We start from the raw sequence: 26,769 nt of genomic DNA on the forward strand, positions 1-26,769 counted from the left end.
CACGTGTAATAAGTATTGTACTTTTCTTGCCATATCTGGGTATTTATTTATTATTCTTTTTAATTATAAACACATGATTGCCGGGTCTGAGTGTTATTATCACTAGGGTCTACCCTCTACAACAACAGGAAGCTGGCTCAGCCTTCAGTGAGTCATGATGGTCTCCCCAACACAATGGTTGCTTAGAGAGCAGGCCGATGCCATCACACTAACAAGGATATCACCTCTGTGAACATTGGAATGCCAGTTTGGCTTCAAAAGGACACAAAGTGTTTAATCGCGATTATATGATTATTTTAACACAAAATGCAACAGCTATAAGTTACCTTAAAAAAAAAAAAAACATCTTCAGGGTGCATCTTTTAGAAAATGTGCAGTTATAGGGAGTAAAACAAGAAGCCCACAGCAACATTTACAAACCATGTGAAACAGTTCAGCACTCGGAAAACGTGTGGACGTCTGTGTCAAATCAAATAAATACATAAAACTCCAGGGTTTCCAGGGTGATACAGCAGTTGTTTATGCTTGCTTGTCCTCTGCGTTTGTGGGCATCTCAGCGTATTCTGACTGCCCAGCCCCAGCTAGGTGTTCTGCATCGTCGTCATCATCACACGGGGGACGGTTACGATTAAAGAACCCCACCTGGAGCATAAACACAAAACATTTACATTTACACATATTGTTTCCCGATTCCGGTTTAATTCGTGTGTCATTGAAGACATTCTCCTTTCTGTCCCCTCCAAATTGTCTCCATTTTAAGAAAACGTATCATTAAAAAAGACTGAGTGATCGATACTTAGATGATAGCTGAGTAGCACCTTCTAAATGCTACCCAGTTATAGGGCCCAATCTTGCGCCACCTGCTGGTTTAACGATGTCAGTACATTACCTTCCAGAAGATCAGAGCTAGCAGAGCAAGGAGGAAGAGGCCAGAGACCACAGCCACAACAATCCACCACACCGGCACTTCCTTCTCTCCATCAGGAGCCCTCCACACCACACTGGTCTGGGTCTACACACATACACACATGGTCAACTGGCTCCAATTAAATCTGTCCAATGACTACTGAAGAAATTGTTACTTTGTGATATACGGTTGTGTATGTGCCTCAAGTTAGTCATTTATGTCATTAGTAAATAAGTGTTGTCTTCACACTAGTGGAAAGGGTCAACTTTTTTTTTTTTTACCTCAGCCTGTCCACTTGGCAGCTCTTCAGGCTGGATCTTGGAGGGCATATCTATAACCTCAAAGCGTGCTGTAGAGTGGAGAACATAATTCTCATAGGGCCTCTAGGGGAAACAGAATGAGGGTTCCATAATCATTACGGAATAATGTCAAAGAAGTAAGATCTTACAAAATGCTATCTCAAAATTATGCAGAGCTGTCTTGGAGCGCTTTTCCTTTAGACCTATGAATGCAGATATAGTGAAAAATGGTGTGGAAAATATGTCACTGTGATTCTCTCTTTCCCTATCTCTCCCTCCCTCTTCTTGCCTCCCTCCCTCTCACCTCCAGGAAGGTCTGTACCCAGAGTCGAGACATCACCTTCACCACAGCGCTCCAGCCTCTCTCCAGACCTGTGGCCTCACACACAAACCTCAGACAGGTATCTCCACTAGTGCAGTTCTGTAGAGAAATAGAGAGAGGAATTATTATTAACAGACCTAACTGAGTCAACCTGTTTCCCCCATTACACATCAATGGAATGTACCCATCCACATGAGATGTAATATTTTGTTGTTTAGCCCCCTCTTGTGGCACATATAGAATATTGCAAGTTGTCCCTGAAATTGCAGCAAAAAGGAACTAGCCTATCGTACAGTATCAAGTAAAGACAAGACAGTTTGATTGTATTGCTGTCAGAAGTACACTGATGCATGTCATTATGTTAATCGAGTGAGGCGACACTTGTTTACCACGTGAACGGTCTCTTTGCGCTGAGGCTCCTGCTGTGCCACCTCATTCTGTTTGACCTTATACACTTTACCAACAGTAGCATTCCCGGTCTTCACCAACTGCCAAAACAAAAGAGCGTACTCCAATTTCATATGACCAAAACACCATCAAAAGAACAATAGAAAATCTGTTTTTGCTTCTATTTAAGGCAAATATCAAATAAAATAGTGATTTCCTTTTAAATGAAACATAATTCATGGAAAAACAACAGTTTTTTCCCGCTATAGAAAGATTTGCTGTCTGGCACACTGCAGGGCCACATCATGCTACCTCTCTCACCTGATATGGGTCGATGTCAGGGGAGTCAGTGTGGCAGGTGAGGAAATCCTCAGAAGCATTGGCAAACACATAGAGCAGGACGTCTCCATGGTGATGGGTAGGGAACTCTACCTGCACCCTGGCGTTGACCGTGCTCGGACCCAGGTTTCTCAACTGAGTGTTTCAACAACAAAAATACATGCTTTCAGATTTCGCTCACTAAGTTGGATCTCATTGTCTTTGCTTATATATGACATAACATATACAAAACATACTCTATAAGGGCCTTATGGACTCTTCAAATAGATGTTACGCATTTTGACCTTAAAACTGCACCAACCTCAGAGAGACAAATGTCTTAAATGATCTGTTTCTTTTCCGAGTGAAGCATAAAAAGGTTACCTCATAGACGTGTTCCACTAGCGGGCCAACCTCCTCTAGGTCAGCAGGATGCTCCTTCTGTTCCCACTTGGCAATGGGCAGGACACACTCAGGTGGAGAGGAGCCCCTGTCCAAAAAACAACAGGCTACAAGGGTGGACCAAACGCTGAGGACAACACTGATAACACTAGCCTGGTCCTAGTGATAATTAGTAAATACGTGTCCTGGGAAAGCCAATAACTACAAGGACAAGAGGAAACCATGGTGTTACTGTACTGTATTACGCTCTTATTAGGACAACATCTTACAATTGGCAAACATCACTCATCCCTTTTTGGATATTAGATATTCAGTCTGCTACTTGTCTGGATTGGCAGCTCTGAAGGCAGCTCGGAATTGTCACACAGAAAGTGTGTCTCGGGAGTCAGGAGGAGTGCTCATTTCCATGGTAGCACAAAACAGCACAGTTTATGGCTCTGATGATAATTGGAGGACAATGAAGGAAGGCCCACCCACCCCCGCATCTCCAGAGCTGCCTCAGCGCTGACATCAATCCTCAGATGGGTCACGTTACTTTCAGGGTTCTGGCTGTTCTTGCTAGAGATTATAAAGGAAGGAAGAAGCTTGAATGAATGTTGACCATTTCCCTTGTGTCAGTAGAAAGGCCATGAACCTTCAGCTGACACCTTGACTGTCTAAAATACAGACAACTTGATTAACAAGCATGTAAACCATGTGTGTCTCAAAGACCCTAAATATGCCTTACATTGTGCTGATCACTCTACACTAAACATTAACTTTAGTGATCTTGAATTTCCCCATTAAAATGTTGTATTAAAAACACAAAAACAAAGCCTTGGTAGCATCGAAGGCATTCAAAACCACAAGACGGGATGAAAGTGTTGTTCTTGTTGTTCTTGCCTTTTGATCTGTAATGTGAATGACACGTGACTCTCCACCTCCTCCAGGTTCCCCACGCTGAAGAACAGACCGGCCAGGAGCTACGACAGACAGAGAGAAGAACATACTGTACTGTATCATTCAGACTGACAGAGCTGTTGCAAACACAGTCACATGTCATCCACATCCCGTTGACAGTGACGATCCAGAACGGCACTATTACTCTGTGTGTAATTCCATGCCAACTCTGTGTGTCCGGACAGAGTTTGGAAGGTTGGGAGTTCGATCCCCGGCCAAGTTATACTACAGACTGTGAAAAAGGTACCCAATGAGTCTCTGCTTGGCACTCAGACAGCATTAAGGAGATTAAGGTGATGGATTAGTGTCCTGTCCATCAAGCTGCCTCATGCTACAGAAACAGGAGATAGGCTCCTGCTCCAACGAGCCGTTCTGACTCATGCAAGGCACTTGCGAGGGTATTTACTTACACTATATTTAATAACACGGTGGTTACCTTCTGGCCCTGCTTCATAGGGTTCCCCAGCTCACAGACCATCACCACCGTCTGGTTCTCCTTCTTCTGAGCACAAATCAACTTGCTGAAGCCCTGGGAGAGATGGCACACTCAGACATGAGGCTCTGGTCAAAAGTAGTGCACAATATAGGGAGTAGGGTGCCATTTCAGACGCAGACAGTGTGTTTTACGTAGGGCCGGTAGGCTATGCTGACCAAATAACCTAACCAGCAAAACTCTGGGCTCATAGTTTTTCCTGCAGGTGTGGGACAGTTGATGCCACTCTGTTAACAATTCCCTTTTATTATGAACAGGAGAGTCACAGTCACCTTTCTGTCAGTCACCATACTCTGGTAGTGTGTGTTGGCTGGTGGGCGTATCTCCAGCTCGGTCTCGTAGGCCCCCTCTCCTCTGTTCTCTGCTGTGATGACCAGCAGGGCAGGGTGGTCATCCCCTATCAGAAGACGGTCAGTACCTCTGAGGATGGGTCAAAGGGTTGTATTAGTAGACCGGAATAACATGCTCTAACTAAACCCTATTTCCTCCGCACACTGATCCCACGAGACCTTACTTGGTCAAAATCCTGAACATGTAGAATGACCAAGAAAACAGATGACACTACTGAGTGATGAGGAACTCAGGGGAGTTTGACACTCACGCTTCAGCAGTCAGCCTCAGGTCAGGGACACAGATGTTGTCCTCTCCGCAGTCCAGAATGATCCTGGTCTGCACAACACACAGACACATACACACATTTTTATACCCAAAGAAACAAACACCTACGCTAATTCATTGGTGTCGACTGTGTAATTACCACTTATAAATGTTATTCCTTTGCAAATGAAAATGTTTTAATACATTTAGAATGTAATGGGTGATGTCACCTGTGCGACCACAGCTCTCTGGCCATGCAGCATGGCCTCCTGGGAGTTGGACAGGCTGTAGTTCAAGGAGATGAAGATGGGGCTGAGCTTGTCCTTGAACTCTGACTCATGCTGGAAAGAGAGACAGGACGCAGTACTGACATTGATGCAATTAACCCTCAATTCAGTTGAAATTCAGTAAAGACCTACTGCAGTTTAGTGGATCACGTAGTGTTAAGACAATATAAATCTATTCCCCTTTCAGGTTTGTCTGTTGCCACTGACAATGGCAGTGGTCACAACCTTTTTGTGAGGTTACTAATGGTATTGTGATTGGAGCCTGTTGTAGTGTCACTTCAGTGAATGGCCACTTGGGGGCATCAGCCTGATAAGAACACTGCTGCACCATTATGGTTTTATTTCAGTTTTTGAGCACTGACTGTTGTAAACCAAAATACAGGTCTATAAATTGGCTAAACTGGCACAAGCAACCCACCCGTAGGTAAGCGGTTTGGTTCCTGCAGACCACTCCCACATCTCTCTGAATGGTTAGCTGAAAATACTCTTGGGGCAGATTGGTCTGCAGCAATAGGGTTCTCCTGGCCATTGTCTGTTTCATCTTGTCCAGCTGAAGCTCTGCATCTAGAACTACAAGAGTGGATTTAGTGTCTTGAACAAACAGAAAACTCAAACTCAAGGAGAATGTGTATGTTTCCACAGGAATAAATGACTTCAGTATGCGTCTCCTACCTATCTCCTCTGGAATGCTGTGGCCAGACACACTAATGCACATCATGACTGTGAAGCTGTAAGGAGAGAGACAGACCGCATCAGTCATAATGCCATTCTGAATTTACAAGAACAAATACTACAGCAATTCTGTATAGTGACAACACGTGCATGTTTGCCGTGCCCACCAACATTTGTCCATCATAAATGTTCTTCCCAGTTGGGTGCTGCAGCACCCCCTGAAAATTGTAATAAAAAATAATATTGATTTAAAAGAACATTTGTCACAAAAGTATTGCACTGGACCTTTAATAGTGCTGTATTAGCGGACCGATATAGTGTTTGTAGGGCAGGCAAAATGTTTTTTCAGCACCCCCACCACCTCTTGAAAATACAAAAATATCAAATATACATCATAATTAACACAGCACCCGCACCCCCAAACAACTTCCCATGGCTATGGATAATGCCCACACTAATGGTATGATACTCTGGTATGAGCAGAATCTTTACCAGGCCACAGGCTCGTTGGTGGTGGGGCGCTGACACTCCTTCACATCTGGGTTCAGGAAGTCAGGGTAGAGGGAGAGTTGGGTCTTGGCCATCACCACGGCTTGAGCCCTGGTACCACCCCACACAAACAGAGAATAGACGGTGTGGGTACATTGTGAATGCAAATGTTAATCTTTCTCCAGATAACATTTCTCAAGTTAATTTAAAGTAACAAATAAACTGTTTGTTTGTCTCACACTACTGTACCTGTACACAGCAATCTTATTGACTCCCCATGCACCAACAATTAGATCTGTGAGGCAACAAAGATTGACAATAACAAGTTGCAAGCTCTTATTTTTCTAGTCTTGAAACATAAGAAATATAAAGTCATGAAACAGCTTTGGAAAAAAATGACATGATTGACACCCTTTCATGAGAAAGTGCTATCAAAAAAATAGTCCATGGGATTGATTGCCCTTTGGTAACAGCCAGGACCTCTGCTTTCATATCACAGTGACTCCTAAGAAACTTAAAGTCGGAAACTAAACTATTTTCAGGGGACGAGGTCAGCTGAAGTTTTCACAGTGACCAGTTTGTCTCAAAGAGTTGAACTGTAACAGGCTCACTGGGGGAACAAGAGACAAAGAGCGCCATGAGTGTCTTTCAAAGCCAGAGGTGTTGCACATCAAAAAGGATTGCTGTGTTGAGAGTAGTTCACTAGTCTCCAAGGGACACTAAATGTATCTCCATTTTAGTGCTCTCCCCCGACAAATGTTGGCCACTCTACTGGATGAGTGACCTTTCTGTTTCTCTCTCGTGTGTCCGAGAAACTTTGCCTTCGTCTCCAGGGGGACGGGAGACAAACAACATGTCAGAGGACATTTTTACTGGGACTGAAAGGACTTTGTTAAGTAGTGGCAATTTGTCCTTGGGTAGTAGTCAACTACAATGAAAAATACAACAGAAATCGTTGCTGCTGCTGTTGTTGAACTGCGCCAGAGGCTGATTGTGGAGTTGTAAGTGACCTCCACGTGATCTTACAGGTTGACATCTCCAAGTGGTCTTGGCAGGATTGACACTGTGGCTTAACAGTAGTATCTCCTCTAATGCGTAGTGGTTTCGTGCAAACAGGGACTTGCCCAGCTCGATCATTGCGTTTACTTGATAGCTACCTACACAAATAGCTAGCTAGAACAAAGTGTTAATAAGATAAATTCATTTAAAAAGATTAAAAGCAATACAAATAAGTTATCCAGTAGGCATCTACTGAGGGAGCTAAGAGCTGTGTTGTCATTGTTGGGAATTGTTGGCCGGGGTAAGGTTTGTTGTTCCATAACTTCTCAAATCTTGATGAGATTATAATTTCAGTTTTTTTGGGCTAGAATCAAATACTTCAAGTCAAAACACAAAGTCAAAACACAAAGTCAAAACACAACACCCAATATAATCAAATCCACATCTATTCTAAATCAAGGTAAACAAGCCTACAGTTTCCGAAGAGTTCGTTTTCAGACTAACCTGGGTAGCCATTTGAATCAATGTCAGTGGCCCCTCTCAGGGTGAAGCCAAAATGTGCTGGAGAGCCTAGGGACCGGAAGGGACTCTCGATGACCTGGGTATACTGGGGAGACAGTCCATCACTAGTCCCCATGTAGATGAAAACCCTCCCTTCAACGCCCGAGGATGGGGCTCCCACGGCAACATCTGAGAGAGACAGAAACACTTTATAGTGATGAGTAATCCACGGACGGAGTGCATTGAAACACTGCTATGACAAAAGCATTCCTCACCATTAGAAAATGTAGCATTTCAAGAGGGAATCATGAACTAAAAGATTAATCTCCTTTCGGAAACAAAGTGTTTTGAAGGGGATATTTTCACATTTAATATCATTCCTTGTTTAAGTTACCCAGAAAATCAGATACTACTGATTCTGCTGCCCCTGAGGCAGTTACTATATTAGAAGGGAAGATACGTATATTGTAAGTCAAATTATTGCATATCAGAGCCTCACCGTTAAAACCGTCCTTGTCTAGGTCACCGAGGGGGGCGATGGTGCTGCCAAAGCGTCCGTACAACTGGGAACCTGTCAGCTTCTGATCTGGCTTGGAGTGGAAGGTGCAGCGCTCTCTCTGCAGGTACACACTCACCTGGGAAAGGATTACACACATCCATTGTCTCGGAGCTGGGTATAAAAAAAAGGTGAATGGAGACTGCACACTATGCTCCCATGTGCTAGACTGCACACTATACTCCCATGTGCTAGACTGCACACTATGCTCCCATGTGCTAGACTGCACACTATGCTCCCATGTGCTAGACTGCACACTATGCTCCCATGTGCTAGACTGCACACTATGCTCCCATGTGCTAGACTGCACACTATGCTCCCATGTGCTAGACTGCACACTATGCTCCCATGTGCTAGACTGCACACTATGCTCCCATGTGCTAGACTGCATACTATGCTCCCATGTGCTAGACTGCACACTATGCTCCCATGTGCTAGACTGCACACTATGCTCCCATGTGCTAGACTGCACACTATGCTCCCATGTGCTAGACTGCACACTATGCTCCCATGTGCTAGACTGCATACTATGCTCCCATGTGCTAGACTGCACACTATGCTCCCATGTGCTAGACTGCACACTATGCTCCCATGTGCTAGACTGCACACTATGCTCCCATGTGCTAGACTGCACACTATGCTCCCATGTGCTAGACTGCACACTATGCTCCCATGTGCTAGACTGCACACTATGCTCCCATGTGCTAGACTGCACACTATGCTCCCATGTGCTAGACTGCACACTATGCTCCCATGTGCTAGACTGCACACTATGCTCCCATGTGCTAGACTGCACACTATGCTCCCATGTGCTAGACTGCACACTATGCTCCCATGTGCTAGACTGCACACTATGCTCCCATGTGCTAGACTGCACACTATGCTCCCATGTGCTAGACTGCACACTATGCTCCCATGTGCTAGACTGCACACTATGCTCCCATGTGCTAGAACACACAGGACTCATCAGGTTTTCACTCACCTGTCCCACCTCCTGCAACTGCTGGCCCGACACACGCTCCATGAAGAGGGGCGCCCCGATTAGGATGTCGTCTATTCTGTAGTGGACAGAGGACAGAGCAAGAATGGCTGGACATTTGAGCTCTCTTTCATGCTTCCTTGAGACACCAAGCCAACAACCAGTGGCTTAGATGTTATCAGGTGGTTAATTCATGTTTAATACTTCCATGATCAAGGACTTAAAAAAAGTAAGTATGAGAGTTCTAACATACCCATCATTGTTAATATCAGTCACTGCAACGCTGTGGCCAAAGTAAGAGGCCACCTGCAAGATGAAAGTTGCATGTGGTTTTGAGTGGACTTACGTTGGTCATGACTCAGATATCAACACAAAGGCATATCTGTACAGACACTTCTTCATCACTCTCCTGTAAACAAGTCAATCAAAATAAAAATGTGATGGAAATGATGGAAATGCAGTCTCACCTGAGAGCCTAAGAATGTGCGTTTAACTCCCAAAAAGCCCTGCGTGTGTCCATTATAGATTTTGACCTGGATGCAAAGCCACAGCATTAGCTTAGATCACTCTCTAATAAATGAATATGAAAAGTAAATGATCATAACGCCATTGGGAGCCCTTACTGAGCCTGCTGTGTTGCGATCGTTCGGCACTCCAACCACATAATCTGAAACAGAAAATAAATACTTGTACTGGATTTAAAACACAGTAAAACAGACTTAATGAATTCATTATTGAGAAATATTTCAACCTTTTGTATCTTACTGACAAATGTTTGAAGGTTTTGTACAGCTGTCACCATTACCACCAGGCACATAAAATGTAGGAAGTGTTATTCTCTAGTCTGGGCACGGCTCTACGGGCCTATGTGCTAATATTCCATTTTCTTGCCATTCTTTGTCATGCAAAACATGAATAAATGTTTGGCATGACAATGAGTCGGAATGATAGTACAAACTGGGACCGGGCTAGTAATTACCTGGTTGTGTGGACACTTTTGACGGGAACTTTCTCACCTGGTATTGAGTCTCCAGTGAACTCGCCAGTGGCCACAGAATACCCTGTTGGCGAAACCTTTCGGGTTTATTGAACTGAGAAGAATGCCACTGAATATCTTTGTACTGAGTATTTTAGGCCAGTGGTTCTCAAACCTCTCTTCGGGTTAGAACACCTGATACAACTAATCATCAAGCACTTAATCAGGTGAATTTGGTTTGCTAGTTCAGGGTTGCAACAGAATTGTGAAACATCTTGGCCTCTCTGAGAAGAGGCTTGAAAACCATTGCATTAGACTACAAGTCTTGCGTGTCACCCTCTTACCATGGTAATGATCGTATCCACCAGTCTCAGGGGAATGGGTTTGTCCTGCCACATAAGGTTTGGCATTCTGGCTCTTGGCACTGTCGACGATGTCAGGCAGTCCTGCACTGATGATCTGACCTGCAACAGAAAGGTTAAGCACCGCAACCATCATTTGGAGAAGACACTTTAGCAATGTTTATACATATTTATTTCATAATATTTTCAGTAACATTAGTCAAATTAAGCAGGCAGGTTGCCTCCCACTTTAACAATGTTCTGACATGTTGTTGCCCTAGGTCTGGCGAGACTATATGACAATATGATAATGAATCATGCTCAGTCATCATCAAGCTTCCCGGAGACGTTCCAACAACAGGGCTATTAGTGGATACATTTATCATAGGAGTGTTGAACAATGCAATAATGGAAGCCACCATAATTACGGAAGCCACCAGCCTAAGAACCATGTATGGTGATATTTTATATTTCTTGTTCTTAGTATTTTAGTGTTTGTCCACCCCATTTTTGTTCAATGCCCCAGCAGTGGAAGCAACCAAATCCCCATCCCCCAGCAGCCTCAGAAAGTGTGTCATCCAGCTCCAATGCTCCAGCAGCAGGAAGCAACCAACTCCCCATCCCCCAGCAGCCTCAGAAAGTGTGGCATCCAGCTCCAATGCTCCAGCAGCAGGAAGCAACCAACTCCCCATCCCCCAGCAGCCTCAGAAAGTGTGTCATCCAGCTCCAATGCCCCAGAAGCGGAAGCAACCAACTCCCCATCCTCCAGCAGCCTCAGAAAGTGTGTCATCCAGCTCCAATGTCCCAGCAGCAGGAAGCAACCAACTCCCCATCCCCCAGCAGCCTCAGAAAGTGTGTCATCCAGCTCCAATGCCCCAGCAGTGGAAGCAACCAGATCCCCATTCCCCAGCAGCCTCAGAAAGTGTGGCATCCAGCTCCAATGCTCCAGCAGCAGGAAGCAACCAACTCCCCATCCCCCAGCAGCCTCAGAAAGTGTGTCATCCAGCTCCAATGCCCCAGAAGCGGAAGCAACCAACTCCCCATCCCCCAGCAGCCTCAGAAAGTGTGTCATCCAGCTCCAATGTCCCAGCAGCAGGAAGCAACCAATTCCCCATCCCCCAGCAGCCTCAGAAAGTGTGTCATCCAGCTCCAATGTCCCAGCAGCAGGAAGCAACCAACTCCCCATCCCCCAGCAGCCTCAGAAAGTGTGTCATCCAGCTCCAATGCTCCAGCAGCAGGAAGCAACCAACTCCCCATCCCCCAGCAGCCTCAGAAAGTGTGTCATCCAGCTCCAATGTCCCAGCAGCGGAAGCAACCAACTCCCCATCCCCCAGCAGCCTCAGGAAGTGTGTCATCCAGCTCCAATGTCCCAGCAGCAGGAAGCAACCAACTCCCCATCCTCCAGCAGCCTCAGAAAGTGTGGCATCCAGCTCCAATGCTCCAGCAGCAGGAAGCAACCAACTCCCCATCCCCCAGCAGCCTCAGAAAGTCTGTCATCCAGCTCCAATGCCCCAGCAGTGGAAGCAACCAAATCCCCATCCCCCAGCAGCCTCAGAAAGTCTGTCATCCAGCTCCAATGCCCCAGCAGTAGAAGCAACCAACTCCCCATCCCCCAGCAGCCCAGAAAGTGTGTCATCCAGCTCCAATGCTCCAGCAGCAGGAAGCAACCAACTCCCCATCCCCCAGCAGCCTCAGAAAGTGTGTCATCCAGCTCCAATGCTCCAGCAGCAGGAAGCAACCAACTCCCCATCCCCCAGCAGCCTCAGAAAGTGTGTCATCCAGCTCCAATGTCCCAGCAGCAGGAAGCAACCAACTCCCCATCCCCCAGCAGCCTCAGAAAGTGTGTCATCCAGCTCCAATGCCCCAGCAGTGGAAGCAACCAAATCCCCATCCCCCAGCAGCCTCAGAAAGTGTGTCATCCAGCTCCAATGCTCCAGCAGCAGGAAGCAACCAACTCCCCATCCCCCAGCAGCCTCAGAAAGTGTGGCATCCAGATCCAATGCCCCAGAAGCGGAAGCAACCAACTCCCTATCCCCCAGCAGCCTCAGAAAGTGTGTCATCCAGCTCCAATGTCCCAGCAGCAGGAAGCAACCAATTCCCCATCCCCCAGCAGCCTCAGAAAGTGTGTCATCTAGCTCCAATGTCCCAGCAGCGGAAGCAACCAACTCCCCATCCCCCAGCAGCCTCAGAAAGTGTGTCATCCAGCTCCAATGCTCCAGCAGCAGGAAGCAACCAACTCCCCATCCTCCAGCAGCCTCAGAAAGTGTGGCATCCAGCTCCAATGCTCCAGCAGCAGGAAGCAACCAACTCCCCATCCCCCAGCAGCCTCAGAAAGTGTGGCATCCAGCTCCAATGCTCCAGCAGCAGGAAGCAACCAACTCCCCATCCCCCAGCAGCCTCAGAAAGTGTGGCATCCAGCTCCAATGCTCCAGCAGCAGGAAGCAACCAACTCCCCATCCCCCAGCAGCCTCAGAAAGTGTGGCATCCAGCTCCAATGCCCCAGCAGCAAATGTTATGCCCCAGCAATTTTATGCCCAGGCAGATTTACCTCAGGTGTAGCGTGAAATCTAGTTTAACCAGGCTAATAATGGCACCAGATGGCACATGTTACCTTGAAAATAGTAGCCTCCAGGAGCACCGATAAGGAGCCTTCCCTCCTAGAATAGTACAGCAAGAAACAAATCAAATTATTGTTATAGATGGTATCAGAACACTGTTGGTGTAATTACTACCTTACAGTATCATAAACTATGTGGATCTAACTTATCTACTCTGCTACTGTACATTGCTGTGTAGTATATAACATTATATGAGTCAAAAAGAAAAAGTTTGACGAGAAATGTTTGGAGGGCGGGCACCTTTGTTATGTCAGAGCTAAATCCCACTTCACAGTATCGTCTGTCGGTAGCTGAGAATCAAGATGAGGATCAAAGATGAAAACATGCAGAGTAGAAAGAAAGACCAGCAGGCAAACGTTTGAACATGAAGTCAACTGCGATTTTAAGAAGGAATACCCGATGTGTTTTGTGGCATAGCAGTGAGAATGATACTCAATTACTAAAAGAGTTCTGACAAGATGCTTGTTTGGCTGTGTTTACACAGGCAGCCCAATTCTGTTATTTTGCCCAATCTGATTGGTCAAAATAACATTTAGTGGCAAAAGATCAAAATTGGAGTGCATGTATAAATGCAGCCTTTAAGTTTTGAGTGGACAACAGAGGAACCTGTTACTGTACTGTACAGGTACTACTGGCATGACTAATATCTCTTACTGTACTTCAGGGCTTTGTAATTTTTCTCAGTCATGACGTCTCTGCAGGGGGAGAAGTTGACCGTTTCCCCCGTCAGTGTATTCAACACTAGGCAGGTCCCCACTGGAGTGTTCTGGGCCTCCTCACGTTCCCCCACGTCTATTACATTCCAGTGGAACAGGGGGGCACAGGCCTGGCGCAGGGGGAGGGAGGGAGAGAGAGAAGGGAGGAGAGAAAGAGAAAGAGGGGGAGAAGGAACGTGATATAGAGAAGGGTAACACAAAGTGATGAAGAGAATGACCGCGAGAGAAAGAAAGTCAAATTAAGAAGGGGCATACACACATTGGTAGAAAGAGAGAGGGGATCGGTGGTTGAGAAAGGAAGGAAAATAAATTGAGGGAGGGAGAGGGGTTCTGTAAAAGATTTAGAGGATCGATATCTGATGCATTCTATACTGCACAGGGACTGTATACAGCAAAATGAGTGACTGGTTTATGAGAATTCAAAGAGTGAGAGAGTGGTAACACTATTGTGCCACAACGGCTGGGAAAACTCACCACAATGTAGTTTCCGGAGGATCGCACAGTAGCACCAAACCACTGGTGGGACTTTGAAGAGCTTATCACTAAGTTCTGGTGAGGATAAACCTCATCACCTGTAGTTACATCAGACAGCTCAGTTTGTCAACCTTTTTTGTAATTGAGCCCAGAATAAATACATATCTTCTTTACTTACTTACTGATCTACAGTATGATAATATGTTCACAGCTTTAGAAAACATTGAGAAATGCATGAATAGGACTTACCTTTTGTGTCAAAGGTCATGGTAGTACAGGCCCCTCCTGTCTGTGCCCAGGGACAGAGATACACAGCCCCGGCCTCAGTGACTCTTGGCTGACTGGTGTTGGCTCTAGGGGCCCCAACCACAACACTGATGCTGTGGGACAGAAAATACTATGGTTCAAATATTCTCTTTGGGATTTCAGACAAGAATCTAATGAAAAGCCATTCAAATTCCACATACCTTGCCCAATTTAATATGAGAGTAATACCAGCATATATACAGTTCATGACCCACAGTATGTGGACACCTGCTGGTCAAACATCTCATTCCAAAACCATGGGCATTAAGACGGAGTTGTTCTCCCCTTTGCTGCTGTAACAGCCTCCACTCTTCTGGGAAGGCTTTCCACTAGATGCTGGATCATTGCTGCGGGGACTTGCTCCCATTCATCCACAAGAACATTAGTGAGGTTGGGCACTGATGTTGGGCGATTAGGCCGGGCTTGCAGTCGGCGTTCCAATTCATCAGATAGGTGATTGATGGGGTTGAGGTCAGGGCTCTGTGCAGGAGAGTCAAGTTCTTCAACACCGATTTCGAGTTACCATTTCTGTACGGACCTCGCTTTGTCAATTTTTGTTGTTGTTGTTGTTGACATTTTTACATGTAACCTTTATTTAACTAGTCAAGTCAGATAAGAACAAATTCTTAATTACAATGATGGCCTACACCAGCCAAACCCGGACGACGCTGGGCCTCTCAATAACCGCCGGTTGTGATACAGCCTGGATTTCAATAGGGGCATTGTCATGCTGAAACAGGAAAGGGCCTTCCTCAAACTTTTGCCACAAAGTTGGAAGCGCAGGATCGAGATTTCCCTTCACTGGAACTAAGGGGCCTAACCCGAACCATAAAAAACAGCCCCAGACCATTATTCCTCCTCCACCAAACTTTACAGTTGGCACAATGCATTGGGCAGGTAGCTTTCTCCTGGCATCCGCCAAACACAAATTAATCTGTCGGTCTGCAGATGGTGAAGTGTGATTCATCACTCCAAAGAACACGTTTCCACTGCTCCAGAGTCCAATGGAGGCGAGCTTTACACCACTCCAGCCGACGTTTGGCATTCCTTATGGTGATCTTAGGCTTGTGTGCGGCTGCTTGGCCATGGAAACCCATTTCATGAAGCTCCCAACAAATACTTCCTGAGCTGATGATGCTCCCAGAGGCAGTAGTGAGTGTTGCAACCGCGAACAGACAATTTTTGCGCGCTGCGCGCTTCAGCACTCGACAGTCCCGTTCTGTGAGTTCCTGTGGTCTAGCACTACGCGACTGGGCCATTGTTGCTCCTAAATGTTTCCACTTCACAATAACAGCACTTACAGTTGACCAGAGCAGCTCTTGTAGGACGGAAGTTTGACAAACGGACTTGTTGGAAAGGTGGCATCCTATGACAGTGCCACGTTGAACGTCACTGAGCTCTTCAGTAAGGCCATTTTACTGCAATTGTTTGTCTATGGAGATTGCATGGCTGTGTGCTCAATTTTATACACCTGTCAGCAACGGGTGTTGCTGAAATGGCCGAATCCACTCATTTGAAGGGGTGTCCACATACTTTTAACTATACAGTGTAGTTTAACAGATACCATAAAAATGATGCAAAGCCAAAACTTACCAAATCGTATATTGCAATACTCACGTTTTGTTGCTGAACTGATAGAAATCTGCAGAGAAGCCAAAGAAGCTTCCCTCGGGGCCAGAGAACTCAGTGAAGTTAACCAGGTTTAGATTTAAGGTGTCAGAGTAATGTGGGAGAGCAAATAGCAGGAGACCCATCATTTGTATTGATCTATGAATCCAGTGTTCCTCCATCTTTTTCATAGCTCTTCTATGTCTCCCTCACTGCAAATGAAACTGGAATCCAAATGTCTTCTTCCTATGTGAGTAATTCTTATCTTCAGTTGTTTCTCGCAAGTCGGGGAACTTACACAGTAACGCCGAGAGGGCTGTCATAGATAGGGCAGAGTTGTTGATGTGAGTTGAAGGATTTTTTTCTTGCTAGGCAAAATGTATTTGCGGCTCTCATTGCATTGTGTTGAGTGGAGTGTAACTAACTGTTTCCTGCAGATAGGACTTCGCAGAGAATATTTTGTGACATGAAGGGAAGAGATGTCAGTCTGTCAGAACAGAACTGCAGCTCTCAGACACAGTGGGACATATATTTATGGTGTTATATTAACCCGTAAACAATGTCTCATAGTACATAAATGAAAACAATAAGTACACGATTCAAGAGTGTGCGTTACCAAGGTATAAAACTATCGTGATGTGGATCCAAATACACATTCTTCTATTTTTTTTCACCGTTGGCAGAGAGAAAGAGAGAGACCCAGACACACACAGACACAGATACAGACACACAGAAACACGCACAGGGCAGGGTTGTTGGGTTTGAGAGATTATGGAGACACTGGTCAATTCCACCCAAGCCCTTCCTTCCTAGATGAGTCTTCCCCAGGGCATGACATTTCATGGAAACAGATGGAACATGTAAGTGGACCGGACACAAAATGACTCCTGTAGCTTCACACCCACTTTACACCTCCCCCCCCCCCCCCATGTAAACACCGTAGGACAACTCAGTTCGGTTTTCAGCTTTAATAAACTCTTGCACAGAGGACATGAAAAACATTACGTTCCGTTTCAATATAGTGAAAAACAAATGTAAAATTCATGATATAATAAAGAACGTTTTACAGAGTCATACAGCCGTTATTTAAACATGTATAACAAGACAAACACCATGATAGTGGTATATAAAAACACATATTATAGTGAGTGATCTGTCGCATAATGTGAATGATTATACAGCTGGTACCCGTACTTTAACTGACCTGAATGAAATTGCCTTGGACACTCATTGACATGTCCAGGCTTTGGTCTGAATATACATGATCTGTCTTCTATAGATGGTTTAACATCTCAGAGAGGTACACAGATGCACAAAGTGAAGTCAAACTGACAAACAACATGATTGTGAAGAACCTGAGATGGTGGATTAGTGTTTTGTTCAGTTCTGAAATAGCAGATAACTGTCCAGAAAGGGTACTATCCAGTACACTCAGGAAAAGAGAGGAGAAAGCAGTCTCCCAGAGAATACAGCAGAGTATATTATCATAGCTACATTGTAGATGTGCATGAATACTGTAGATGTGTACAAATGTTGAGTTTCTTCACTCAGTGGTACTCAACGATGGACCCAGCTAGCATGACCACTTGTGTAGACCAGTGGCAAATGGTCAGATATCAGAGAATGGTGTGTGTGGTCCCCTTTGGTCAATGGTCAGACAATGGTAAGATAATTGCCTCCATCTCTACTCCACTGTGTGTTCCAAGGTGGTGGGCTGTTTGAGTGGATCCTTGGGAAACAGTTCCTTAAACTCAGCCAACCAGTCGCCAGGGCAACCCCACCGTGGGTAGAGCACCAAGTCATGTAGTAGGCCAGCTAGTAATGCCCCCGCACACGGCCCCACCCAATACACCTGCAGAGGAGAGAGAAACTTTTTTTTGTCAGTAGATTTGTATGTGTGAACTGTGGTGTGATGTCAGTAAATAGTGTCAATATACTTTTGTAATTTCATGGAGTCAACTTGTGTTTGGCCAGACTCACCCAATGGTTTTGAAATTTTAAAGTGACCACAGCTGGACCAAAAGACCTAGCAGGATTCATCCCACAGCCAGTGTACCCAATCTGGTCAAAGGTTGAAGGTAAAGAGAGAGAGGGGGAGAAAAAGAGGGGGAGGGGGGTGAAATCAAAAGATAAGTCATAGGAAAAATGTAAAGATCTACAAAATGTTTTAATAGACAAAATCCATCAAATTACCCATATAAACTCTATTATGGTCAGACAGAATTCAAACAAACACAAATAGGATCTGGCATCTTCCTTACTGCCACGAGATTCCCCAGAATGACAGACAAGCCGACCACTACAGGACCCAGGAGGTGGAAGGCTGATGTGGGTCGAGACGTGGCGAGGACACAGACCACCAGCTGAAAGGTGATGGCTGTCTCCACTGTGAAGGCTTGGCATGGGTGGACACCCAAGCCTACCTGGAAAAATAAACATTTGTACAGATATCAGACCTGGATTCATTAAGTTCAAATGTTTATAAACACCCATAATCAATTAAGCCCATACAAAAATACAAAGACTTTTTTGGCAAAACATTTCTAATAATGACTTTTCGGAAGCTACAATACTACAGAAAAACAATACTTCACTACAACCTAGAATCAAATAAAAATCTATTAGACGTGACTCGTGACCTCGTTCAGCCCCAGATGCCCTCTGAGCGGGGCAGGCACCATTCCCATTAGAAGTGCACAAGCACAGAGTGCACCGAGGAGCTGTGCCCCCACGTAGAGGATAGCTCTCCAGGGGCTCACCCTGAGTCCTGCAGCCAGAGCCAGGGTCACAGCCGGGTTCAGGTGGACCCCTCCTCCAGAGGTAGCAGGACCCAGGCACACAGACACCACAGCCACGGAGGCCCCGAATGCCAAGGCCACATGCAGGGGGTCAGGGTGGCACTCGGAGAGGGGTTGGGAGTCAGAGAGAAGGGATGGGTCGGACTCTGAGGACAAGTCATGGAGATGATAATCACTGGTGGGACTGGAGAGGCTCCCATCCCAGGCTGGAAGCTGGGGCCATAGCACCACTGAGGCCAGACTGGTGAAGAGGAAGATGGCAGTGCCCACAAATTCACACAGGAGATCCCGGAGGAAGGAGAGTGTCCAAATGTTCTTCAGAACCAACGCCAGACTGGAAAGGACTTGCATGATGGATGACTGAATCTCTGTCTCTCTGTTGTCCTGTTTCTCTGTTTGTTTGTTGCTCTGCCATGAAACACATCCAGGAGTCAGCAGCAGCAGAACCAAACAACCACAAGGGACTGCAATGGGAACCTATATAGGGGGGGGGCATCTACCACTGTGTGACGCATATATCAGGAAGGTGGCCTCTTTCTTTCCCCGCTGCGATGATTTACCTGTCCCCTCAGTATACTGCTTGTATTGTGATGTGTTCTGAAGGTGGGTAAGGGTGGAGGTGAGGTGAGGTGGGGAGGCTTAGCTTAGCCAATGCATGTTTTGGCTTTCTGCTTTCCTGTACTCTCAGATGGCTGCCGGTAAATGTCGAGTGGTGTCTTCTTTCCGGGGGGCCACAGATTTACCCATAGGTAATGAGGGGCCACTAGCGAGGGGGCGCTAACTTCTGGTCTCTCTTTGCAGCTGGGGAGTCTCCCCTCTTCCTTCTTCCAACCCTCTCACATTCCCCCTTGCCTCTGTTTCTCAAAGAAAAGTGCTTCACCAGAGAGGATTATATGGTTACCTGAAGCGTTCTATCTTCCAGGTAGAAGAAGAGTGTGGCTGAGGATTGAGCTGAACAAGCCAAAGCCAACTAACTGATTTGCAATTAGTGGTGCCCTGGGATGAATCGAAAAGCTGTACTTTCCTGACCTGGGGTCAACCAGAGTTTAGGATCATTTAAAATAAACTGATCAAGATACTGTCCACCCAAAAAACAATCCAGATACAGCCTTTTAAGCCAGCGTAGCAGGTAAAGCATGCCAAGAGAGAGGCATTTTTAATCCCCTCAAAGGGAGCTCTCTCATCACAGAGAGTGGCCAGGGAAGCTTTAGTGTAACAGGGTGACTAGGAGAGGGTGGGGGAACTAAACACGACCACAGTAAAGCATGTGAAGGTCAGTTAGGAACAATGGCAGTACAGTTATACTGAGATTCCCCTGCAGAGATCGTTTCCTACCAAGGTCATGGAAATTGATACAGTACCTGAGGCTGGTTGAGTCAGGACAGGGATAACTGTGTAAAATATGATATGGAGAGATGGTGTTTCAACAACACGTGGAGATAGGGATGAATGTAGATGACAGGGAATGTCATAGTAGGACATTATACATCAAATGGAAAACAGGGAGACTACTGTCACGGCTTTCTTCTGTCGAAGGAGAGGCGGACCAAAACGCAGCGTGGTTATTTTGATACATCTTTAATAAAGATGAAAATAGAACAACATACAAAAAACCAACAACCGTGAAAGACCAAAAACAGCCCTGCCTGGTGTAACAAACACAAAGACAGGAACAATCACCCACAAAACCCAACACCAAACAGGCTACCTAAATATGGTTCCCAATCAGAGACAATGACTAACACCTGCCTCTGATTGAGAAACATATCAGGCCAAACACAGAAACAGACAAACAAGACATCCAACATAGAATGCCCACTCAGATCACACCCTGACCAAACAAAACATAGAACATACAAAGCAAACTATGGTCAGGGTGTGACAACTACAGTGTGTGTGTGTGTGTGTGTGTGTGTGTGTGTGTGTGTGTGTGTGTGTGTGTGTGTGTGTGTGTGTGTGTGTGTGTGTGTGTGTGTGTGTGTGTGTGTGTGTGTGTGTGTGTGTGTGTGCGTGCGTGCGTGCGTGCGTGCGTGCGTGTTAACAAGGGGAGACTATTGAGGCCTGCATTTGTGAAATGTTTGTCATGTAAAAACATGAGGTGGGTATCTTCAAAAAGCAGACTATAGTCTTTTTTTTCTTATAACTAGAGCAAAAGTTAAGAATGGTTAGCTGCAGATGCTGTGCAATTAAATACGGTATATCGATTAATTCAGTTAGTGTAGAATCTGCTGTCCCTCAGTTATTAATCATCGATCCATTGTCATATCCTCCATCATCTCTACTGATTCCTGCCTCCTTGTCTCCTCGTTCTCCTGCTTTCCTGTCTTCCTTACTGACAAAGAATTCCTTTATGCACCCCCTCCCCTGATTAAAACAGCTTTGAGTGGCCCTCAGTACTTACCACTAATGGATAAATGGGTATAGGGGATTTGGACTGTGACAGTCACGTGTGCCATGGCACCATCACAGGGAATTGGCAGCAACAGAATCTAAGGTGTTGTGCACTTGTTCCTATTACTTTTCCATCCTCCTTTGCTTTTCTGCAAAGGTCGAGCAACTTGTTTTTCTTCTATGGGACCGATTCTCTCAGATGGCCTAATCTGTTTCCCATGCCTGGCCCATTCGACATGTATCCGATGATGACCCACTTATTTGTGAGTCCCTCTCCTCTCCACTCCCCAGAAACGTTAAGAGGACTCTGTCTCAGTTTGTAGCTAACAGAGATTAAATTATGAGATTGGGTTCTGAACTTTCAATGGCCTGCCAATACTCCCCATGCAGTGGTCACACTAACACATTCGACTCTAGACTCACTTTCGACATTTGCATGGCCATGGGACACACTGGAAGATATATGCACCGTGACATCACTTTTCAGAACGGGAACGATTGGAGCTGCACAGCGGGAGAACTGAATGGGAGTAATTATGTTTTTTTTCCCTGCAGCCGCTCCAACTCATCCTCAATGTCACACCCTGGCCTTAGTTATCTTTGTTTTCTTTATTATTTTGGTTAGGTCAGGGTGTGACATGGGGGATTTATGTGTTTTGTCTGGGCCAGGGTTTTTTGTATGTTTATGGGGTGTTTCTAGTCTAGGTTTTTATGGAAGTCTATGGTTGCCTAGATTGGTTCTCAATTAGAGGCAGGTGTTTATCCTTGTCTCTGATTGGGAACCATATTTAGGCAGCCATGTTCTTTGGATATTTTGAGTGTGATTGTCTTCTGTCTTTGTGTCATTGCAACAGATAGGACTGTTTTGGTTTTCACATTTGTTATTTTGTAGTGTTCTCGTGTACGGTCTTGATTGAACATGTTGAACTCTAACCACGCTGCATTTTGGTCCTCCTCTCCTTCAACGGAAGAAAACCGTTACACTCCACTTTCTTTTTCATGGTGTATGGCACTGTGCTGGGCTTGAAAAAGCAAAGCTCGGCCTGAGGATCCACAAACAGCTTATCTGCAGTGCTCTGTAGTGTGCCCAGTTCATCACAAAATCTCACGTGTGTGTGTGTGTGTGTGTGTGTGTGTGTGTGTGTGTGATCTCACCCCAGTTCAGTTGTATTTTGGTGAGCCAGTCACACCCTAGTAAACTAAGGCCATTACCTTTTACCACCAGGAGCTGTGCTCTCGCTTCCTGGCTGTTGTATGCAATGTCCACCTCCAGAGCCCCCAGCAATGGTATGGTCTCCCCGGTGTATGTACACAGTCTGATTCCTGCCGGTGTGAGGGCAGAAGCCTGTTTCGAGCCCCACATTTGTCTGTAGGTCTCCTCACTGACAGCAGAGGTAGAGGCCCCCTGTGTCAACCTCCATCCTCATCTACCTCCGCTGTAGCATCGATAGGCTCTGCACGCGGCTCACTCACATTAAACATGTTGTAGGAACAATGCTCTTCTTCCCCTGCGTTCTCTAGGTGGTGCGCTGCTGACTGATGCTTCAACACTGTGAACATGATCTGCCCACCATCTGGCTTGCTCCTAGGACCCATGCATTGTTTAGCTAATTATCCCTTTCTGTTGCAATTGTGATCGACCACATCCTTGAACTTACAGTTGTTCGCTTAATGTGTTCCCCCACATCTGAAACTTTCCATTGCCTTTCCCCTTTTTCCTGCCGCCTCTTGTCACCTGATGCACTGCACAACCGACACTGTTGGTCTTTTGAATATTTTACTAGCGGCCATTTCCATCCGTTGCGATAGTTCCAATGCTCTCTTGAAAGTCAGTGTTCCTCCCAGCAAACAACGCTGTGTGCTGTCCTCATTAATGCCACAGACTAATCAGTCACGGAGCATGTCCTCTATAACATAGCCCCAAACTCACAATGTTCAGAGAGCTCACATAATTCAGCAACAAAGTTAGCAACAGACTGACCTGATTTCTGAACATGGAAGTTAAATTTGAACCTCTGGACAATCACCGAAGGCTTTGATTTGGGATGAGTCTGAACGAGAGCAACTAGTTCCACAAAAGGAATTTCTTACTGGACTTATTTAGGCTTGCCATAACAAAGGGGTTGAATACGTATTGGCTCAAGACATTTCAGCTTTAAAATGTTTGATTATTTTGTAAATATTTAGACAAATATAGGCTGTAACATAACAAAATGTGGAAAAAGTCAAGGGGTGTGAATACTTTCTGAAGGAACTGGTAAACATGAAATAGACTTATATTTATTCCTGACCAGCAGATGTCACTAGTGTATGGATGCCCATTCCCACCACCCATTGTTTAAAATATAAACGTCAATACCATCGCAACATTTTGAGGCGTGAGGTTATGTTCATGGGGCCCAGAGTTTTTCCTGATCTGGTAGGCTAACCTAACCAGATACAACTGTGGACCCTTGTAATAAATCAGCTGTGAAATTGTTTTATATGGGCTGTGATGGGCCCAGATCTTTTCTAATCACGTCATATGGTGTTTGAACCCTTACAAAACCGGACCCAGTTTTCCTTGCATGAAAATTAAGCAGTGATTTGGTATGTCAAAGGAGACCCGAAATAACATATTTCTGTTTTTGTTTGTATAATTCAACACTCAGCAATAGTTATAAATCCAGTTGAGCTGACATGCATTTATCTATGGCTTTAGTCATCAATCTAGCAAGAGGCCAATATTGTATTAATCCTAACTCAGTTGCTAGAGAGAAAGGAAACAACTCAGGGATTTCACCATGAGGCCAATGGGAACTTTAAAGGCCATGATAGACGAAAACTGAGGATGGACAACACTGTAGTTACTCCAAAATACTAACCTAACTGACAGAGTGAAAAGAATGAAGCCTGTTTGAAAACATGCATCCTGTTTGCAATAAGGCACTAAAGTAAAACTGCAAAACAATTGGCAAAGAAATTAACTTTGTCCTGAATACAATGCTTTATGTTTGGGGCAAGTCCAGCACAACATATCACTGAGTACTACTTTTTATATTTTCAAGCATGGTGGTGGCTGCATCATGTTATGGGTATGCTTGTCATCGGCAAGGACTAGGGAGTTAAGCACAGGCAAAATCCAAGAGGAAAATCTGGTTTAGTCTGCTTGTTCAGACACGGAAACAAATTCACCTTTTATCAGGACAATAACCTAAAATGCAAGACCAAATACACACTGGAGTTGATTACCAAGATGACAGTGAATATTCCTGAGTGGCTTAGTTACAGTTTTGACTTAATTCGTCTTGAAAATGTATGGCAAGCTGTCTAGCAATGATCAACAACCAACTTGACTCACAGCTGTACAACCGACTCACAGCTGTAATTGCTGCCAAAAGGGAACATATTTACCCTGTGAACTAAAAAACAGGAGGATTGTAAAATTTGAACGATATTCCAACATCTCTCAACGGTAGGCCTACACTGCTTCTTTTATATATATTTTTCTAAAGGACGGGGACATTGCATCTCGTTGGCCTACTTTAGAGAGAAGAGGTGTCTGGTAGGCTACACTCTGGCGCCATGCGTTTGCCTGGGCTATCAGTTTTTCTCCAGCGCCAAAAATGTGTGCCCACAAACAACCCAGTGTTCCCTCTATGCCGAAGTGAAACTCTTTAGTGCCAATTCATCATAGAAAATCATTCAGAAAGAGCCATGGGTGAGATGAGCTATTATGTCCAGTCTTGTTCAGGGCCCCAAACCCTGAGACTGTACAAATGTCTTGACCTTCATGAATTTATGTACAGTATTAATATGTTTGCTGTTTATCATTCATAACTCAGTTGTAAGAGCTGATTGGCAGTGGCACCTAAAGCCATCAGTCATTATTTTGACTGATGGAGTGAGAACCAGCGAGCTCCATACGTTTCTGACAGGCCTCCCATCTATGAAGCACCACAGGCCCTATAAAGGTGTGTGTGTGTGTGTATATGTCCAATCAAGTCAAATTGTATTTGTCACATGCGCATAATACAACAGGTGTAGACATTATCGTGAAATGTATTTATTTATTTCACCTTTGTTTAACCAGGTAGGCAAGTTGAGAACAAGTTCTCATTTACAACTGCGACCTGGCCAAGATAAAGCAAAGCAGTTCGACACATACAACAACACAGAGTTACACATGTAGTAAATCAAACATACAGTCAATAATACAACACAAAACAAGTGTGTATACAATGTGAGCAAATGAGGTGAGATAAGGGAGATAAAGGCAATTAAAAGGCCACGGTGGCGAAGTAAATACAATATAGCAATTAAAATCACTCGAATTGTAGATTTTCAGTAGGTGAATGTGCAAAGTAGAAATACTGGGGTGCAAGGGAGCAAAATAAATCAATAAATACAGTAGGGAATGAGGTAATTGTTTGGGATATTTATAGATGGGCTATGTACAGGGGCAGTGATATGTGAGCTGCTCTGACAGCTGGTGCTTTAAGCTGGTGAGGGAGATAAGTGTTTCCAGTTTCAGAGAATTTTGTAGTTTGTTCCAGTCTTTGGCAGCAGAGAACTGGAAGGAGAGGCAGACAAAAGGAGGAATTGGCCCTGGGGGTGACCAGTGAAATACACCTGCTGGAGCACGTGCTATGGGTGGGTGCTGCTATGGTGACCAGCGAGCTGAGATAAGGCAGGACTTTACCTAGCAGGGTCTTGTAAATGCCTACTTACAAGCCCTTAACCAACAATGCAGTTCAATAAATAATAGGGTGGACTTTAGCTCTTCTAAGAATAGAATTTCCACTGATATTTGCATGCTCTCACAAATGATTGACCTTAATTGCTTGCTGATTGTCCTTTATTGATTGCATGTGTGTGCTGTGACTTTGTGATTTGCTGTGCCTAAGGTCTGAACTTTTTAACCACCCTCCTGATTGGAGCATCCCCTAAACTACTGTCTCTTTCACTGCAGTTAACACCCTGTGCCTCCTATATAAACTGTGGTGCACAGCTGTTAGGGCAGTGCGGGGAGCAGGAGCGTGGCTATGGTGCAACGTCGTGTTCAGGGTTGTAGGCTATCGTTTGGAGTTCTTGCTCCAAGCACCACTCCCTGTGCTCCTCCATACTTTTGATGAAGGTGGCTTCACCAGGGAGATTTGTTATGATAATGAATATATGACATTTGCTTTAAAAGTGACAGTAATGTGATTGTAGTCCTACGTATTTATTGTAATGACATTTTATATATATATTTTAAAAGTTTTGCCTGGTCCATTGTATTGCTCATGACCCAATCCAATGGGTGGCCTGTCACAAACCTGTGTCTTATACCGATTAAGGTGTTCCCCCTCATTAACCTTTTACAGCAGTGGGCTAAATCAGGGTCACACAACCATCTCTGTAGCGGTGAAGCAT

General features: G+C 45.1%; 2 protein-coding genes across 2 annotated transcripts; both read right to left on the minus strand.

The window, feature by feature from the left end:
- Nucleotides 1-13: 13 nt before the first annotated feature.
- Nucleotides 14-16,531, minus strand: itga2b (integrin, alpha 2b). The gene is made up of 31 exons (XM_035770871.2): nt 16,196-16,531; nt 14,522-14,652; nt 14,273-14,370; nt 13,737-13,908; nt 13,323-13,372; nt 13,076-13,121; nt 10,468-10,587; nt 10,164-10,208; nt 9,771-9,814; nt 9,615-9,680; nt 9,401-9,453; nt 9,151-9,226; nt 8,112-8,247; nt 7,616-7,801; nt 6,362-6,407; nt 6,116-6,223; nt 5,624-5,679; nt 5,370-5,521; nt 4,895-5,005; nt 4,669-4,736; nt 4,340-4,487; nt 4,011-4,103; nt 3,518-3,597; nt 3,113-3,193; nt 2,618-2,723; nt 2,237-2,389; nt 1,918-2,016; nt 1,511-1,627; nt 1,189-1,290; nt 890-1,012; nt 14-642 (listed from the first exon to the last, which is right to left on the minus strand). The coding sequence occupies exons 1-31, from the start codon at nt 16,375-16,377 to the stop codon at nt 520-522; spliced, it is 3,171 nt and encodes a 1,056-aa protein (XP_035626764.1). The 5' UTR covers nt 16,378-16,531; the 3' UTR covers nt 14-519.
- A 625-nt stretch (nt 16,532-17,156) lies between these two features.
- LOC118384136 (aquaporin-5) lies at nt 17,157-22,971 on the minus strand. The gene is made up of 6 exons (XM_035770467.2): nt 22,791-22,971; nt 22,595-22,698; nt 18,826-19,392; nt 18,448-18,609; nt 18,167-18,247; nt 17,157-18,038 (listed from the first exon to the last, which is right to left on the minus strand). Exons 1-6 carry the CDS (start codon nt 22,969-22,971, stop codon nt 17,871-17,873), a joined length of 1,263 nt encoding a protein of 420 aa, XP_035626360.2. The 3' UTR covers nt 17,157-17,870.
- Between the last annotated feature and the right edge of the window lie 3,798 nt (nt 22,972-26,769).

The sequence above is a fragment of the Oncorhynchus keta genome, chromosome 5, assembly GCF_023373465.1.
Source record: "Oncorhynchus keta strain PuntledgeMale-10-30-2019 chromosome 5, Oket_V2, whole genome shotgun sequence".
Taxonomy (NCBI): Eukaryota; Metazoa; Chordata; class Actinopteri; order Salmoniformes; family Salmonidae; genus Oncorhynchus; species Oncorhynchus keta.